The sequence below is a fragment of the Pogona vitticeps genome, chromosome 3, assembly GCF_051106095.1.
Source record: "Pogona vitticeps strain Pit_001003342236 chromosome 3, PviZW2.1, whole genome shotgun sequence".
NCBI classification, from domain to species: Eukaryota; Metazoa; Chordata; class Lepidosauria; order Squamata; family Agamidae; genus Pogona; species Pogona vitticeps.
The window spans coordinates 198,133,347-198,150,494 of record NC_135785.1 but is presented as its reverse complement, the minus strand read 5'-3'; the positions used below and the strand labels follow the sequence as shown (position 1 = coordinate 198,150,494).

The following is a 17,148-nucleotide window of genomic DNA, read 5'->3' as shown; positions in this document are numbered from 1 at the left end:
GAGGAGAAGTGGGGAGGATCTGCTTGGCGGTAGAATTAATCCATTCTGAGGGCAGTCCAAACTGAACAGTGTAGAGCAGTAAAGAATGGGTTTGGTGTTGCAGTTTCAAAATAAGGAAGTTTATTTTTACACCACTGCTATACTCGTACTAGCTTCTCTTGTTTTCTTTCTCTAGAATTTTTTAGTTCTTGATTCATTCTTTGAGGAGACCACAAGACAAAAATGGGGCTAAGGGTTGTCATCATAACTCTGGTTTTGGATGCTGTGCTCTCACCACAGTCCTCCTTGTACTGTGATCACCTCTTCACAAGAGTTTAATATACTTACATGCTGTACACTGGTGTTTTGCTTAGGTTGAAGTACCCATAGTGCAGGGGTCAGGGAACTTTTTTACCTTTTAAACCCCCCCCCAAATTTATTTACGTTGACATTACCCCCCCCCTTGGCTCTTGCCGTCCATGGCCGACCCCTGCACCTCCTGCGCTTGCCCAGGACCTGTGGCCACCGTCCAGGCAGCCAGTCTGGAGCTGCCACACCACTGGGAAAGCGTGTCCTTGGAGAGGGCCGGCAGGTCCAGTGGCCATGAGCTCAGGGGAGGCGGGGTGGGAAGGGGGCCTCCTTGACAGTGCACTGGGCAGGTGGGCGCAGGCAGGAAGGAGAGCCCCGGCCAGGGTTCTGCCGGGCAAAGAGTCCTGCTAGCCCGGTCCACTGCCTTCCCCCTCCCCCACACACATTTTGGAGGTGAGGAGGACAGGCAGGTGCCCTGTGCAGTTCCTCGCCAGGGCTCGCTCTCCCCACGACAGGAATGCCCACATACACACAGCATCATCGGAAATAAAATGCCTGGGGGTAAAATGCCTACAGTGGCCATCCCCATTACCCCCAGGATTTTCATTTTTACCCCACTTGGGGTAATTTACCCCTGTTCCCTGACCTCTGCCATAGTGTAACCTTTAGAAGTTTTACAAGTGCTAACTTACGTTACATAATCAAAATACTTCATGGCTAATATTTCATACATTATTGAAAGACTTGTTTGAGAGGAAATAATTGCATAGATCTGTGTAATGGGGCACAAATATGCAGACTTGGCACATTTCTACAAATCTGTCTTATGTTTACTGATCTTATTTTCTAGCTAGTATTAAACTGTGTGCCAGCGGAGTCTGGTCTTTTCAGATGTTGTACTTTTAGCATGGTGGATTGAAAAATATGGATACTTTCTAGCTTCTGTTGAGATCTATACTTTCAAATTTGAAATTTCATTACCCCAGAATGTGGTGAACACTCCAACATTGGAGGCATTCAAGAGAAAATTAGGCAGCCATCTGTCAGATATACTTTGATTTGGATTCCTGCATTGGGGGTTGGGCTTTATGGTCTTATACCCTGTTTCCCTGAAAATAAGACCTAACTTGAAAATAAGCCGTAGTATGATTTTTCAGGATGCTCGCAATGTAAGCCTTACCCCCCAAAATAAGCCCTAGTTAGATGAAAGCCCGCCCTCTACCATTGCGCAGCAACTAGAAGATGACATGATTGTATTTGAATAAATGTAGATTGTTGTACATGAAAAAAAATCCCCTGAAAATAAGCCCTAATGTGTTTTTTTTTGAGCAAAAATTAATACAAGACCCTGTCTTGTTTTTGGGGAAACATGGTAGGCCCCTTCCAGCTCCATTATTCTAGGATTCTGTGATTTTTGACTAATTGTATATAGTCTCTGTCTCTCTATGAATTTGCCAAAATACATTTTGTCTAGATTGGTGGTTCCCAACCTTGGGTAACTGCAACTCCCCAAAACCTTGGGAAGCACAGCTGGTGGTGAAGGCTTCTGGGAATTATAGTCCAAGAACACCTGAGGTTGGGAACTACTGGTCTAGAGAGGATATTTGAAATATATGTCATGAATTACCTGTGTTGCTTGCAAACCTTCTAAAAGTTTAAAATGCTAATGAAGACATTATGTTCCGTTAATATAAGCCTCTTGTCCTAGTAGTATCTGGAATGTTTTGCTCTTAGGTTTCTGTTCCCCCTGGTGCTTTGGACTGCTGGGTCTTCTTGAGCTGTTTGGAGGTTTTGCAGAGAATAGAGGGTTGCTGTGATCGGTCTCAGATAGATGCTAATGTTTCCCACATGGTTGGCTTATGGAGTTACGCCACCGAAAAAGTAAGTAAAGGGTTTAATGTGTTACAAAACTTTCAATAGGAAAGTGCAATAGTTTTTTGTCACAATCAAGTAAACTTTCATTTAATTAGTTGGAGCTTTTTTCAATACGATGGTTGGTGTTCTGCTTCTAAAGAAATACCCCAAAGTGTAGAAAAACCTTGTACTTCATTTTCTTCAGACGCTTTTGTATTGAGATTTATTTGGCTGCCCATTTGTCCATCTAATTCACTTTTGTGCTTTCTTTCTTCAATTCAGTTGCTAACTTGTGTTCTCCATAAACAGTGTGATGTATACATACCATAATTTAGAAAATTCTGGTCCTGCATCTTAGACTATATAAGTCTCTGTGATCAACTTGAAGTAGTACCCATCCTGCCTGGGCACACAGACTCCTTAGTTGGTGGAAACAGAGAGCCAACTAGTATTTGTTGTATTATCAGGACACTCTTACAGATATGCATGCTATATTTTATGCAGTGATTGATACTGTGCTTGAACTTTGCACATACCTCAAAAACGCTTTTAGGGCCACCATAAATCAAAAGCAGTTTGCTGGCACATAACAACACAAATGTGTATGGTCCACTGTATTTAGGCTCATTTATGCAACCTGTGTCCTCTGGTAGTGTGGCATACAGATTGTGGAGCTAGGTCCTGCACATGCTGAACTCTGCAGATGGTCCACAGCATAGATGAAGGAAGCTAGTGGGGTGGCAAACACACTCGTGTTCCCTTTTCCCTTCAGAGACTCAAACATTTTCATAGAGACAAGGACATTTCTTGAATACGACTGCAGCACACGCATGGTGAAACCAGATGAGTACAATCCATCATAAGGAATGGATGTGGGTGTGTGATGTTCAGGTCCTCATGTTCAATGTTGCTGTCTTAGTTAAGCAGTGCTACAAAAATTCTCCTTGAATCTGGTGGCTTGATAGTGATCGGAGTTTGAAGTTAATAGGCACACAATCCCCAAAGGGATTTTTTCTGAGTCAGACTTGGTCTATGTTTATAGAGGAGCACTTTCTGACCCAAGAGAGTAACTCTTCAGACAGTCTGCCTCTAACAGGACAACAGAAGTGACTTAATATTATCAGTGGTGTAGTCTGTTTTAATTGGCTTCCTGTAAATTTTCTGCTTGAGACAGTATCCTCTTCTTGACCTCTGAAATAAATCTATTCATGGTAAATGAAATGGACTTTGTTCTCCTATAACAACCATACACAGTATTAGCTTTTGCTGTATGCTTGCTCAGTTTTGCTGTAAGCAAGGTACAGTAATAGTTTCCATTATTTCAGTATATTTTAAAAGTAAACAATACAATCCATCTTGTTTCTTCATATTTCAGAGCCCCATTATATCTCCACTTTTGTATTGTTGGACCTGGCTGTACAGTGCACATTTAAATATTATTGCTGTATCTTTTCATACTGTTCCCAGGGTACTGTATTTGCATGGTTCCCAGTCCTCCTGACTCTTATGATTTTGTACTGTACATGTCATTAGAAACCTCACCAAAAGCTGGTGTGACATAGTGGTTTGAGCCATGGGTCAAGACTTAGGAGATCCAGGTTGATGTCTCCACTAGGGAGTGAAATTCACAGAGTGACCTGTAGCCACTCTCTCTCTCTCAGCTTGATCAGTATATTTAATTGTGAGGAGAAGGAGAATGATATATATTGTCTTGAATTTATTGTAGGAAAGAAGGTCTGTAAGTTTTCACTGACAGGATCCATTTAATTTTTACAAAATTGCTTTTGTTTCTGTGTTTAGATATATTTTAGTGAATTCTAAAATTTAGTGAACGTATATCCTTATATTTTATTCTGTTTTCAAGGGCAGTTGGGTGACAGGAAATTATTTTTTCCATCACATCATACTTATGAACTGTCCTGAACCCTTTTATTAGTTACTGTCTTAAGACCAGAATGTTGCATTATCTAGAACAGTGTTCCCTGGCTTAGAATGGCAAGTTACTTCAGAAGTTATTTAAGACTGTAAGAGAGGAAGGAAAATGATATTGATTTAAAAATAAAATTAATTCCAGTGTCTTTCACATTTCTTACAAGCCTTAGGTGTTTTAAGTTGCTGACATTTATTCTTCAGAAGATGGAGTTCTTTTCATGATAGTAGGTTTCTACAGTAAGATTCCACATTTTTGCCTAGCAAATTCCAGATGCTCAGTTCCAGCAAAAAGTCCTATGATACCTGTAAATGTGTTAGCATGTAATGAGGCAGCATGTTGTTGCAGTAATTCATTAAGCCTTTAAGATGCCACAAGACTTTGTTTGTGTACCTGGAATGTAAGCAATGACAAAATTTAAATTTCCTCTCCATTACAGTTGAAATCTCTGGGTTACTTATGTGGTCTCGTATCAGAAAATGGACCTAATTCAGAAGATCTTAATAGAACAGTTGATCTTCTTGCTGGACTTGGAGCGGAACGTCCTGAGACAGGTGTTTACACAACTTTTTATGAAACTGTGAAGTTGCTTCTTGAATAAATGTTTCACACTGATAGATTGATCTATAGTTTGTGAATGCTTATGCCATAATAAAATGAAGTAGTCTTACCAGAGCTGCAGGGCTCATCGGTTTTTGCTGCTGCACACTTACATGGCTGTGCCATGAAAATTACCTGTCATGCTTCTGGTGGACAATTCTTGGTAGCATCAGTATTTATCAACGTTACTCTATGTTCAGAGACTTTTTGGTTCTTGGAAACTGTACTGAAATGGGTTTGGTATTGCCATCATGCCTCTAGCAGATATAGTTGAACCAATGCTGAATATAAAGCCAATTTTAAAGTTTCTCATACTTGTTGCAGTGGTGAGAGGAAGTTTATAATTTTGTAGTGTTAATTTTCCAGGGCTGGGAATTTGAATTTTATATTATGTATTTAATGTACTAATATTCCACTTTGGATATCTGTGCACCACTCTTTTTTGTTCTTAAATGACACTTCTGTTCTGCAGGTGGTCATCTCTGCAGGTCACTATTTCATTTGTAAATAAAGGAAGGGGGAGGACTGTGTTCTTGCTAATGTTAACAACAAAATTTCTGGAACTGAAGCTGACAGAATTTTGATATATTGGCTTGATGTGCAGAACTGAAGGAGAAAATACTTTTGAATGGCATATAAATTTTCTGGCATTACAATTTTCTGTTCGGTAAAGTGTAATTCGCCCATCTTCTGCAGCTTGGATGATCCAGGCTCCTGCTCTGTACCAGCCAGGTGGCTGGGGTTGAGAAAGACCAATGAAATGAATCTATTTTTGTAGCTCTTATGGTTAATGTGGGAGGTATTTTCCTGACTTGTAGTGTATTCCTTAAAATTTTTGTTGCCATTGGTCACAATGTAGAGGGAATTTTCCTATCTTAGTTCTGTACTGGTGTAAGTATGGGGTCTGAACTTGATTCTTTCTCCAGGAATGGAGCAGATCTGAAGCTCTGGTACACGTGTCAAACTCAAGGCCCGTGGGCCGAATCTGGCCCGCCAGGCCACTTCATGTGGCCCTCTCAGTGTTGCCTGCTACTGTGCAGTATACAATATGCAGGGACTTACTCAGTCACCCATAATGCTCTGCAAGGATCCTGGGAATCCGCCCAGCGGGACTTACAATCCCAGCATTCCAAGGAATAAAAAATCAGAAAGTGCAGCTGCTTAGGCGGTGTACAGTACCTTGGGAAATGTAGTCCTCACTATTGCCCACTTCCTTTCTTACATTTATATACTGTAGTCTTACAGATACAACCAGCCCTTTGAGGGCAACCTTAATGCTGATGCAGCCCAAGATGAAATTGATTTAACGCCTCTGCTCTAGTATATACTGAGTTGCCATATATTGAATCAGACAGTCGATATGTCTTTTTTAGTATTGTTGACTAGCAGTGACCCTCTAAATGGATTGAACCTGGAAGCCTCTGCATGCTAAATTTGCAGTAGAACACTGAGTTATACCCCTGTCTTGTTGCTTTCTGCTTCTACTATTGGTGAAAGCCTTCTTCTTACATAGAAACAAAGGGAGCCTTCCCTCTGGTGAAACACTGAGCCACAGCAAAGCTTCTCTGTGGGTGAAGACCAGTGGAGTACCACTAGTATATCCTATTTCCTTCAGCAATGACTGGTTAGGATTACTTCCCCCCACCCCGATTCTCTTGAATCACCTTTCATACCTAGTGCTGAACATCTAGTGCAGAAATTGTGATGTCCCTCCTGTATAAATTTGTAGTGCCTTTCTGAACAGGTGTCTTACTATGTTTATCATACTTTATTTTTGAAGCCAATGCAGCACAATCTCCTTATAAGAAACTCAAAGAGGCCTTATCATCTGTAGAAGCTTTTGAAAAGCATTACTTAGTAAGTATGTCATGAGCATATATATCATATTTTGATACTTTATGTACAGAAGCTAAATAAGAAATCAAAATAATATGTATATATGTTCTTCAGATAAATTGTAATATGGCACAAATACTGCTGCATATTTATTGGCAAGGGAGTTCTAGAAACTGTGATAATTAAAGAGTTGGACTGTTCTTAATATATTGAATAGATAAAGTGAGTAATATTTGGAACATGTTTAATGAATACCATAGTTGACTTAGACAACCATAAAGTGATAAATCTGTAACAGAATTGTGACATAATGCAGTTTTGTTCTATAGCTGTATCTTATGAATTTAATGTATTTTACAGAATGAGGTAAATAAAAAGCTCTGCAGACCTGGAGTGGGCAGTTTGTGGCCTTTTCAGTGTTGTTGGATGGCAGTTCCAGTCCACCTTGTCATTGGCTGTGTTGGCTGATGCTAGTTGGATTTGCTCTCCAACACCATTTGGAGGTTTAAGCATTGTCCACCCTTACTGTAGGGTGAGTGACTTAAAAATCAAGATCTAAATGGAATGATTTGGATCTAGTAGACATAATCATTTTTTTAAACATTTACCAAATCTGCTATAAACATATACAGTTTAGGGCAAAAATCCTACCTTGAGATGTAATGAAATTTTAGGTGACCTCTCTGCTCACCAGCTTAAAAAATTTGGATGGTGATATAGGCTTGTCCATGTTGAAATTAAATGTGGAGTGTTCTATAGGGTTCTGGACTTCTATAGCAGATCTTTTCTTCTGTTGTTCAAAAAGCCTTTCTAATCCTGTTCTAAAACCCCTTTTCTCTTCTCTTACTTAGGATCTTTCCCATGCCACCATTGAAATGTATAAAAACATCGGAAGAAATCGTTCTGCAAAGCTTGTTGGAAAGGATCTAGCAGAGTTTTATATGTAACTAATATTTTTTAAACAGTTCTAAGGACCATAAAATGGTATTCTGAAAGGGGCTTTTAAAAGTATATTGAGTAGCATGTGTTCCGTAAAATACAGAAACAAAAAACAACATTATTACTAGGTTAACCAGCTAGCTTCCTTGTGCTACAGCAGCAAAGACAAATCACTTCAAATAGTCCTGGTGATCCTAATATTTACAACTCTAAGAATAGCTCTTTTTGCAGGAATATAGTATTAAAGAGAATCAAAGGGGAAATGTTCTATAGAATTAAGTATCAGGCCAGACTTGAATCTTTATTTGCATCAGAAGGTCTGTATACGAAGAAATCAGTGATGGTTTCCAGTTTCAACTTGCTTACTATATTTTTATTTATTTATTATTAGATTTTTATCCTGTCCTTCTAGACAAGAGTCTACTCAGGGCGGCTCACAATATATTACAAAGAGATAAACAACAATTAAAATCTACAATAATACTATAATCAAGATGGGAGGAACTTCAAAAACCAAGAAAAGTAAAATCAAATATTAGCAGGAGGGAAGGCTTGCCTAAAGAGCCACGTTTTTCATTGGCTCTTGAAAACACCCAGCATGGGTGCCATGCAGATCTCTGGCAGCAAGCTGTTCCAAAGTCGAGGGGCCACCATTGAGAAGGCCCGGTTTCTTGTTCTTTCTTTTTGGGCCTCTCTCAGCGTCAGGCCCCTCAGTCATGATTCCTGGCTATGAAGAATGACTCGAGTAGATCTAGATGGGAGAAGGCGTTCTGCCAGGTATTGAGGTCCCAAACCGTTTAGGGCTTTATATGTCATCATTAGCACTTTGAAATCACTGCGGAAACGAATGGGCAGCCAATGCAAGGCAGCCAGAATGAGAGATCCAGAAATTTTCTCGTTCCACTAAGTACCGTGAATACTGTAAAATAACATTCCCCAGGGCCCGGCGGGGGGATGGTGGGGGGGAGCCTTGGAAGGGTCCGAGAATGCCTTCCCGGACCCTTTGGAGGCTCCCCCCACTTACCCCCCCGCGGGGCCAGCCTCATAAGAGTCCTGGAAGCTGGCTATTTTGGCCCCGCAAGGGGGCGGGTGAGCCTCCAAAGGGTCTGAAAGTGCCTTCCAGGACCCTACGGAAGCTCCCCCCACCTCCCACGAGGCCAGCGGGGGCGAAATCCCGACCTTCCAGGATCCTTTGGAGGCTTTCCTTTTTGTTCATCTGATAAGGTATCACCTACTCCTGCATTGCATTGTGTAAGGACCACATGACTCTCTTTGATTTTTTTGGAAGTATGATGAGGTTAACCTTTCTCCTAATTTAGTGACCTCTTTTGGAATCTCTTCAGTGTGTGCTGGTGGTTCTGGGTTGTATGTTACGAACATTTGGATAGGTCCAAGACTTCCTGTGTCAAATGTGTGGATCATCCCAGATTAGATTCCACACTAAGAAAGCACTTTAATTAGTTGCCTGGAATTAAGAGTGTATTAACAGATTGGTTTAAATCAATTAAATGTTTAGAACAACACATCTCTTGCCCGAAGGTTATTTGCATGATGACCAGTACTAATAAATCTTTCTTTAAAGTATTTTTTTTCAAGAACATTGTACATTTATCAAGAAATATATTATAATAGATGTCCCCCTTCACATACATATTCCATATGTTTCTTTAGGAAACTGCAACTGTTCAAAACATCAGCCACAATATCCTCTGGTTTCTAGAAAGTAATTCTGATTTGCACAGCAAGATTTGACATCACATCCATTACATCCATTAATACAGAATAAAAGTGTGATTGAATTAAATAGGCTCCTTGCCCCTTTTCCCCCCGTAGGGGAGAAAGTATAAAAATGACATTTGCTTTAATATTAAGAAAGAATTGTTAGATGGCAAAGTTAAATTTTTTAGTTTATATACTTTTTAAATATCTGGCAGGCTTGCACACTAACCAGAGTCCTTGAAATGGTTAAAAAATAAAAGGAAATCAATGGGGAACAGAATTCTTTATTTCAGCCAAATAACAATGCATGCTACAAAGTGAACTTTCCGAGGCTCCCTCCACTCCCACCCCCGTGGGCCGAAATTGCCAGAATATTTTTTCCTGTTTTCGTCCCCTAAAAATGAGGTGCGTCTTATGGAGCGAAAAATATGGTAATCTGGCTGCTGCATTCTGCACCATTTGAAGCTTCCACATCAGTCTCAAAGGTAGCCCCATGTAGAGCGCATTACAGTGGTCTAATCTTGAGATTACAAGTGCATGGACCAGAGTGGTGAGGGCCCCACCATCAAGATAGGGACGCAGCTGGGCAATCCGCCACAGATGGTAATTGGCGGAGTGGACCACTGACGCCATCTGGGTTTCCATGGAGAGCGCCAGGTCCAGATGTCCTCCCAAGCTGCGAACCTCACTCTTCGTGGCGAGAGTCACCCCCCCCCCCCAAAAGAGAGGAAGTTTCCCAAGCCGCCAATGGAGGGGCCACCCACCCTCATGACCTCCGTCTTGTCCGGGTTCAGCCTCAACCCATTCTCCTGCATCCATTGCAGTACTGTCTCCAGGCAACGCTGAAGGGACAGAAGGGCATCCACTGAAGTAGGTGAAAAGGAGATGTAGAGCTGCGTGTCATCAGCATACTGATGACATGAGCCTCCACACCCCCTGATGATGCCACCCAACACCTCATATAGATGTTAAACAGCATTGGGGAGATGATTGAGCCCTGCGGAACCCCACAACTGAGACTCCACGGGGCCAAGACATTCTCTCCAAGCTGAACTTTCTTGAGGACGGTCCTACAAATAGGATCGGAGCCAGGCAAACACCAGGCCACCAATTCCCAACTTGGAGAGTCTCCCCAGGAGGATACCGTGGTCGACGGTATCAAAGGCAGCTGAGATATCGAGGAGGACTAACAAGGACATTTTGCCCCTGTCAGTCTCCCTCAACAGGTCATCCAACAGTGCGATCAGTGCTGTTTCTGTGCCGTGCTGTGGCCTGAAGCCCGACTGGAATGGATCCAGGGCATTGGTTTCGTCCAAAAGAGCCTGAAGCTGATCAACCACCACCCTCTCGACCACTTTACTAAGGAAAGAAACATTGGTGACGGGCCTGTAATTGCCAATATCCGCTGCTGCCAAATTTGGTTTCTTTCTTACGGGTCTAATGAGTGTCTCCTTGAGAGCAAGAGGAACCTTGCTCTCCTGGAGAGACCCATTAATTATCGCAGTAGTCCATTCTGTTGTTACAGGCCTGGCTTCTTTGATTAGCCAGGCCGGGCAAGGGTCAAGAGAAGAAGTGGTGGCCCGACAGTGATCAAGCGCTTTGTCCAGCATATCTGGTGTCACAGGCTGAAAAAATTCAAGACTCACTGGACAAGGCGGAGTGCTGGACATCTCTGCTCGATCCACTGTATTTAAAAAAAGGAGAGTGATCCCGGTGGAGGGCCTCCACTTTAAATTTTAAAAATATTGCAAATTGGTCAGGTGAGATACTAGTAGTAGGCCCATCACCTATACCAAATCCGGTCTAGGTATTGTAAGCTGAGAAACTTTCGAAAGTATTCTGTTACGTTAGAATGAATGCTACAGTATTACTTGTGTCACTGGTTGTGTAATCCGTAGTTTATGTTTCTAATGGTAGCGTTATTTGGTTAAAATAGTTATTTATTAAAACAGATTACAATTGATTTTTTTAATATTTATTTTTTCCTTCTTCCCCCACCTGTGATCACTTCCAAGGAAGAAGAAGAGTCCTCAAAAGGCTGAGGTTTACCTTCAAGGAGCATTAAAAACCTACCTTGCTGAGGGATGGGCATTGCTTATTACACATACACGGAAGCAACTAGCAGAATGTCAGAAGCATCTTGGACAAATTGAAAAGTATCCTTCAAAAATGGGGGAAGTTAAAGATTGGTGTTTGTTTCAGCTTTTTCAAATTAGTTTATGTGCATAATAGAGTGTTCTTGGCTTAAATGAGATCCCCAGTATTGCCTTTGAAGGACTGCATGAAGGCATCAAATAGGCTGAAAATTCTTGATAAAAATTGAGAGCTTGTCTTTGACTAGTTAGCAGTTAGAGCAGCAGTAACACCAAAAAACTTCCTCTTTCTCTTTGTGTCTGCATAAAAATTAAATGGTAAAACCCAAAACGAAATGAGATCTTCTATTTGTCATTCCAAATTAACACTTTGGCCAGAATCCTGTTGCACAACTTTATGCTGGGCATCTTGGATGATGTCATCAACCATGGCTGTTTAGAGGGAATTAAACATTTTCTGTTCTCCTTCCCCCAAGGTCCTAGGAATCTCTAGGGATCCCTTTCATCCAGGACTGGTAGTGGAGCCCCTCCCCACCATTCCATGCCTCCTAAAGGCTTCCTTGTTAACCTGTCCCTGGAATCTTGAGGAGGATATATTGCTTTTTATTGTCTCACGACAGCCATAGTTTATGACATCATCTGATCTATGCAGCATATGCAAGCAGATCCAGCCATTATTAATGCTCCAAAATCCATAATTAAGCAAACTTAAAGGTAACAAAAGATGTGTAAATTGCTGGGTCCTCTGGATGTCTTTATCAGACAAGACTAAATATGTTGTTGGGAGTAGGAAGGAAATAAAAGGCTGTCTTGATTATAAAGTCATGAAGTCTGATGGTCAGAATTAGAGATGGGGGTATTCGAATACAAATACCCCTGCACAGGTGGACATAACGAGGATCTGGCCCCCTGGAGCCAGACTGCCCACTCACCCTTCCGCTGGTGCTGTGGGCTCTGCGCGCCCTTCCTGTTGTTCCAGAGCTCGCAGTCAACTAGGCACTCCTGGCAGGAGGCGGGACAACAAGCCTCCCTATCAGGCCAAAGAGTGGCTAGTTGACTGCAAGCTCCAGAGTGATAGGAAGAGTGAGTGGACAGTATGGTCCCAGGGGGCCGTACCCTTGTTATGTTCACCTGTGTGGGGGTATTTGAATACGAATACTCCCATCTCTAGTCAGAATCTTAAAAGGAGGAGGCTGCTGACATTTAAATTTGGTACAACCAGCCTCCACTAGGATGCAAGAAATGGATAGTGGCCAATACACTGTTTTTTAAATTATAAAATCTTGTTATTACTCAGAATTCACTCTATCTTTTGGTGAAACACAAACATTTTTTGGTAAGTAGAAACTAGAAGTCAGTGGATACTAGACAGATAAAATTGTAGTCAATGTCCTAGTTAAGAGGGGGGCAACAGAAGCCAAGCTGGGTAGTTTTACCTTGTACATGAATAGGATAAATCCTCAAAGAAATTCAGAATAGTATTCGCGAAGGCTTTCACAGCCGGGATCTAATGGTAGTTGTGGGTTTTTCGGGCTCTTAGGCCGTGTTCTGAATGTTGTTCTTCCTGATGTTTCACCAGTCCTGTGGCCGGCATCTTCAGAGGACAGCATTCTGTGCTCTGGTGTGGTTTGCTTGGGAGTTGAGTATTTATGGCTGTGAGACAGGCTTTTGTCCTTTTCAGGAGATGGGTGATTTGTGTGTCTTGTTGTGGGCGTATTGTTGTGATAAGGAGGAGAGATTACACTGTCACTGTCAACAAAAAAAGGAAAGTTTGAAACTCAACAAAACTTGGCTTCCAGCTCTGAAAAATAAAGCGTGCAAAAGGTCAACGAACTCTACCCAGCCACAAGGACCAGGGATCACTACACACAAAAGACCAGCTAATGACACCCATCAATCACAGTGACAGATAAAATCCCCCATCTTGTAACTGTGCATTTGGTTTGTTGTTCCAAGGTGCAGTGATTTTCACTTATCTCTGTTGAATGTAATTCTGTTGTTTTCAGCCCAGTGCTCTAGCCTATCAAGATCATTTTGAATTTTGTTTTGTTTTCTAGTGTATTAGCTATTCCACCAAATTTTGTGTCATCTGCAAATTTGACAAGCATTCTCTGTACTCCCTCATCCAAGTCATTAATAAAAATATTGAATAGCACTGGGCCAGTTGGAGAAGGAGCCATTAATCATCACCCTCTGAGTATGATTCTGTAGCGAGTTGTGTATCCACCTGACACTTATCCAGCCCACACCTAGTTAGTTTGCTAATCAGGTTATCATGAGGCACTTTGGCAAAAGCTTTGCTAAAGTCAAGATATACTATGTCTACAGCATTCCCTCTGTCAGGGAGGTTTCCCAATAAAAAAATGAGATCAGATTAATCTGGCAGGGTTTGTTCTTGACAAATCTGTGTTGGCTTGTAGTTATCACTGCATTGTTTTCTAGGTGCTTGCATAGTGTCTGTGTTATGATTTGTTCCAGAATTTTCCCTGGGATTGACCTCAGGCTAACTAGCCTGTAGTTACCAGGTTCCTCTTTTGTCCTTTTTGAAGATAGGGACAACATTAGCCCTCCTCCAATAATCTCAGACCTCACTCATTTCCCATGATTTCAAGAAAATAATGGACAGCACTTCTGAGAGTTCTTTGGCCAATTACAAAGATTATATTACTATCCAGGATGTATTTTTGTTTTGTTTTAAACTTTTTTTATTAATTTTCCTATCTACATTGTTTGTGCTTATCAGACATCGTGTTACATACTTGCTTACAATTATTTGTTTTTTACATCTCAGTGTCTTCTGGATTATTCCCCAAAATTCCGACCATCTTTCAAACCATTCATATACAGATTTTAGTATATAGTATAGCTACTATCATAATATTGCTCTCATATTATATAGAATTCTCAAGATCTTCTAATAACATTCTTATTGAAAGTAGTTCCAGATCCATGACCCAGCTTTGTATCTAGTTTAGTTTGCCTAAAATAAGAAATCACCATATTACATCATTACCCTAATTCAGGCTCCCTTATTCCAATTTAGTTCTCCTTTTGATATATAGAATATACCCTTTTACAGATCCAAATGATAAATATAAACATGTTTCCAATATTAAGGGGCCCTTCCTTGTTTTCCCTTTTTCCATCTTTCTAGGTAATTCCCTCTCTGGTTCCTCCTTTCCCATTCCCTGCTATATCTCTAAACATTCTGTCTTCTTTCATGTCCTCTAAAACCATTTTGTAGATCTGATTTATGTCCACTGTCTCCTTTTGTACTTGGTCTATCTTCGATGAGTCTTCCAGACTTTTTTTGGTTAATTTTGCTGTTTTTTCCCCTTTGTCTTCCCTTGGTACTCTCCTCTGGTCCAAGACTGATATTTCTCTTAGATTAACTTTCTCATGCTGCTGCTTGATTTGGCATACATCCTCTGTGATGCTCCCATTTCCTTCCTTGTTGTTTCCAGTTGCTTGTGGACTATAGTCTTTCTGATGGTTGGATACTTTGGCCTCTTCATAATGAGATGTCACAGCCGATAACATTTGTTGGAGCATAAATTTGACTTCATTCCAAAATTCTCCTTGTGCCATTCTGTTTCTGCTGCCTAGATACTTATAAACAAATGTTCCAAATTTCCAGAATCATTTCAGGAGTTCCGCTTTAGCTATGTAGAGTTGAACCAAATTCGACCCAAGGAACAGTTTTTAGAAAGTCCACTTTAGGGTTAATTCCAGCCAAATACAAAGAGAAGTTCACGAGGCGATAAGCAGTGCTTCAGCCTTAAACCACCACAGAAAGTCCAAGGTCACCTCTTGGGAATTGTTCCAAACGCTTTAGATAGACAAAATAATATCCAGACTTCATTTGCAGGAAGGTCTCTTAAGCTTATAACGCCAGGTAGTAAATACTCTTAAAGTGTAATTTTAAAAAAAGTTACTTTCTTCAGCTATCCCTCTCACTAGATTTTCTGCCGCTTTAAAAAGTTACTGAGACAAGATAGCTATTCTTTTTCCCCATATATAGGAGTACGTAGGCAATTAGTTGTAAAAGAATTCTCACCCGATGGAAAAACAACGATGCCAGGTGCTATTCCTTGCTTCTCTCCGCCAGCTGCCAGCGACTTGGAGGCTTGCCGAGGCTGCCTCTTTCTGCCCGTTTGGCTGTTTAGGGAGTTTCCTGGATCGAACCGGGGCGGCCGCCGCCCCCCGTGATCAACAGGCTTCCTCCCCCAGTTCACCACCCCTCCAGGCTGGTTCCGACCCCCACGGAGTCCCAAAACGGGTCAGAATTCAGCACAGTGGGACAGAGCTCTGTCCTCCTGCTGCTGTCTCGTCGCGACGTCAAGCCGGAAGTCTGCCAGGATGTATTTTTAATGTAAAATGTGGTGTTGGGATAATCATTCATTTTGTTTTTGCCTCATTGTGTTGTGTGGGCTTTTTGTTTATTTGTTTGTTTTCTCCACACGCATGTATACAGACCTTTCTTCGTAGTTCCTTATCTCTATTCCAGCTATCTCCAAACAAGCAGTCTTCTGGCTAGTGATAACAACTTAACAGAAGAAGACCGCAAACACTTTTGCCAAGAAATACTAGATTTTGCCAAACAACCTGCAGAAGAAGGTAAGAGTTTAGAAATGCTTATTGTAAAACTTCAGCCAGACTATGTTTTCTTAAGCAAATTCACTGTTGTGAATGCTTTTGAAACCCACTCTGTTTTCTGGTGAAACACAATTTGCTTTTTGAAGGAATTGTTTTCTGCAGGTGTTTGCTGGTTTTAGTTAGCTCAATATATCATGTGCAGCCCTCTTTTGGTCTGCTGCCTTATTTGATGAGTAGCAACTCCAGAAAGTTACAAAAATTGAAAAGACATTCTATTTTCATTAGATCTGTGCAGTTTCATGGGAGCACGTAGAGGCTACTGGTTGCCCTGGCCTAACATTATGACAGTGAACCTTCAACGATGCAATAATGGCTTTTGGCCTATGTTTTATCTGTAGTTGTTTACTGTGTTATTAGATGTCTTAAAAGAAGATGTTGACATGGAAGTTTATCTTTTCTGCTTTTCAAGGTTATGTAAATTGTATTTTAATTGTAATATATTGCTGGTCTTTGACCTTAAATATACGATTGATTGGGAGCACATAACATTTGCAGAATGTGGCTGCATCATTCCATTACTAAGCCTTTAATTTGTGTGAAGAAGATCACATTTCTAGTCCTTTTGGTAGACAAGATATGGTCAAAAGTGTGAGAGCCATATCTGCAGACATCTTAGAAGCTGGAGGGAATGGTTATTTCAAGTTTGGAACCCAGGATTCAGTACCCTGCATAATTTTTCCTTCTAGTCAAGGGGAGAGGAAATCAGAGTAAACTAGGTAAAGTATGCATAATAAGATACAGAACTGGAGAAATTATGCAAATGTTTTTAATTTGCTTAATATGAGATTGCAAATGTTTGCATTTTTACATAGGATTTTAATGTACGTATATTTAACTGTTCTGTCTGTACAAGACTTGAATTAAATGCATAAGCAATAACATTATGACTACATTCCAAAGGGTACTTCAGGTACTTCTCTTGAGTTTTGGATACAGTGTACTATAAATCTTGATCAAGTTTACCAAGATAAACAACACTATAAGCTACTTTCTCTGCTTGACTAGCATGATTACAGTGTACAGTGGTGCCTCACATAGCGAGGTTAATCGGTTCCGGATTAACCCTCGCTATGTGAAAACATCGCTGAACGGGACGGGGAAGCCCATCGTTTAATGCGTTCCAAATCAGCCGAAAACTCACCGTTCAGCGATGTTGTCCATAGCCAGCAGCCATTTTCGCGCCCTCGGTAAGCGAGGGCAGGGTGCGAAAACGCTGCACGCCTCCATTTTGGG

General features: G+C 41.1%; 1 protein-coding gene across 1 annotated transcript in view; it reads left to right on the top strand.

Annotated features, from left to right (window-relative positions):
* TRAPPC10 (trafficking protein particle complex subunit 10) overlaps positions 1-17,148 on the top strand; it is a 48,837-nt gene that overhangs the window by 17,145 nt on the left and 14,544 nt on the right. Inside the window, exons 8-13 of the mRNA XM_020783909.3 lie at positions 2,023-2,169; positions 4,512-4,626; positions 6,453-6,529; positions 7,360-7,451; positions 11,182-11,322; positions 15,767-15,876. Of these exons, the coding sequence (XP_020639568.3) occupies positions 2,023-2,169; positions 4,512-4,626; positions 6,453-6,529; positions 7,360-7,451; positions 11,182-11,322; positions 15,767-15,876 (682 nt within the window). The remainder of the gene's footprint in view (positions 1-2,022; positions 2,170-4,511; positions 4,627-6,452; positions 6,530-7,359; positions 7,452-11,181; positions 11,323-15,766; positions 15,877-17,148) is intronic.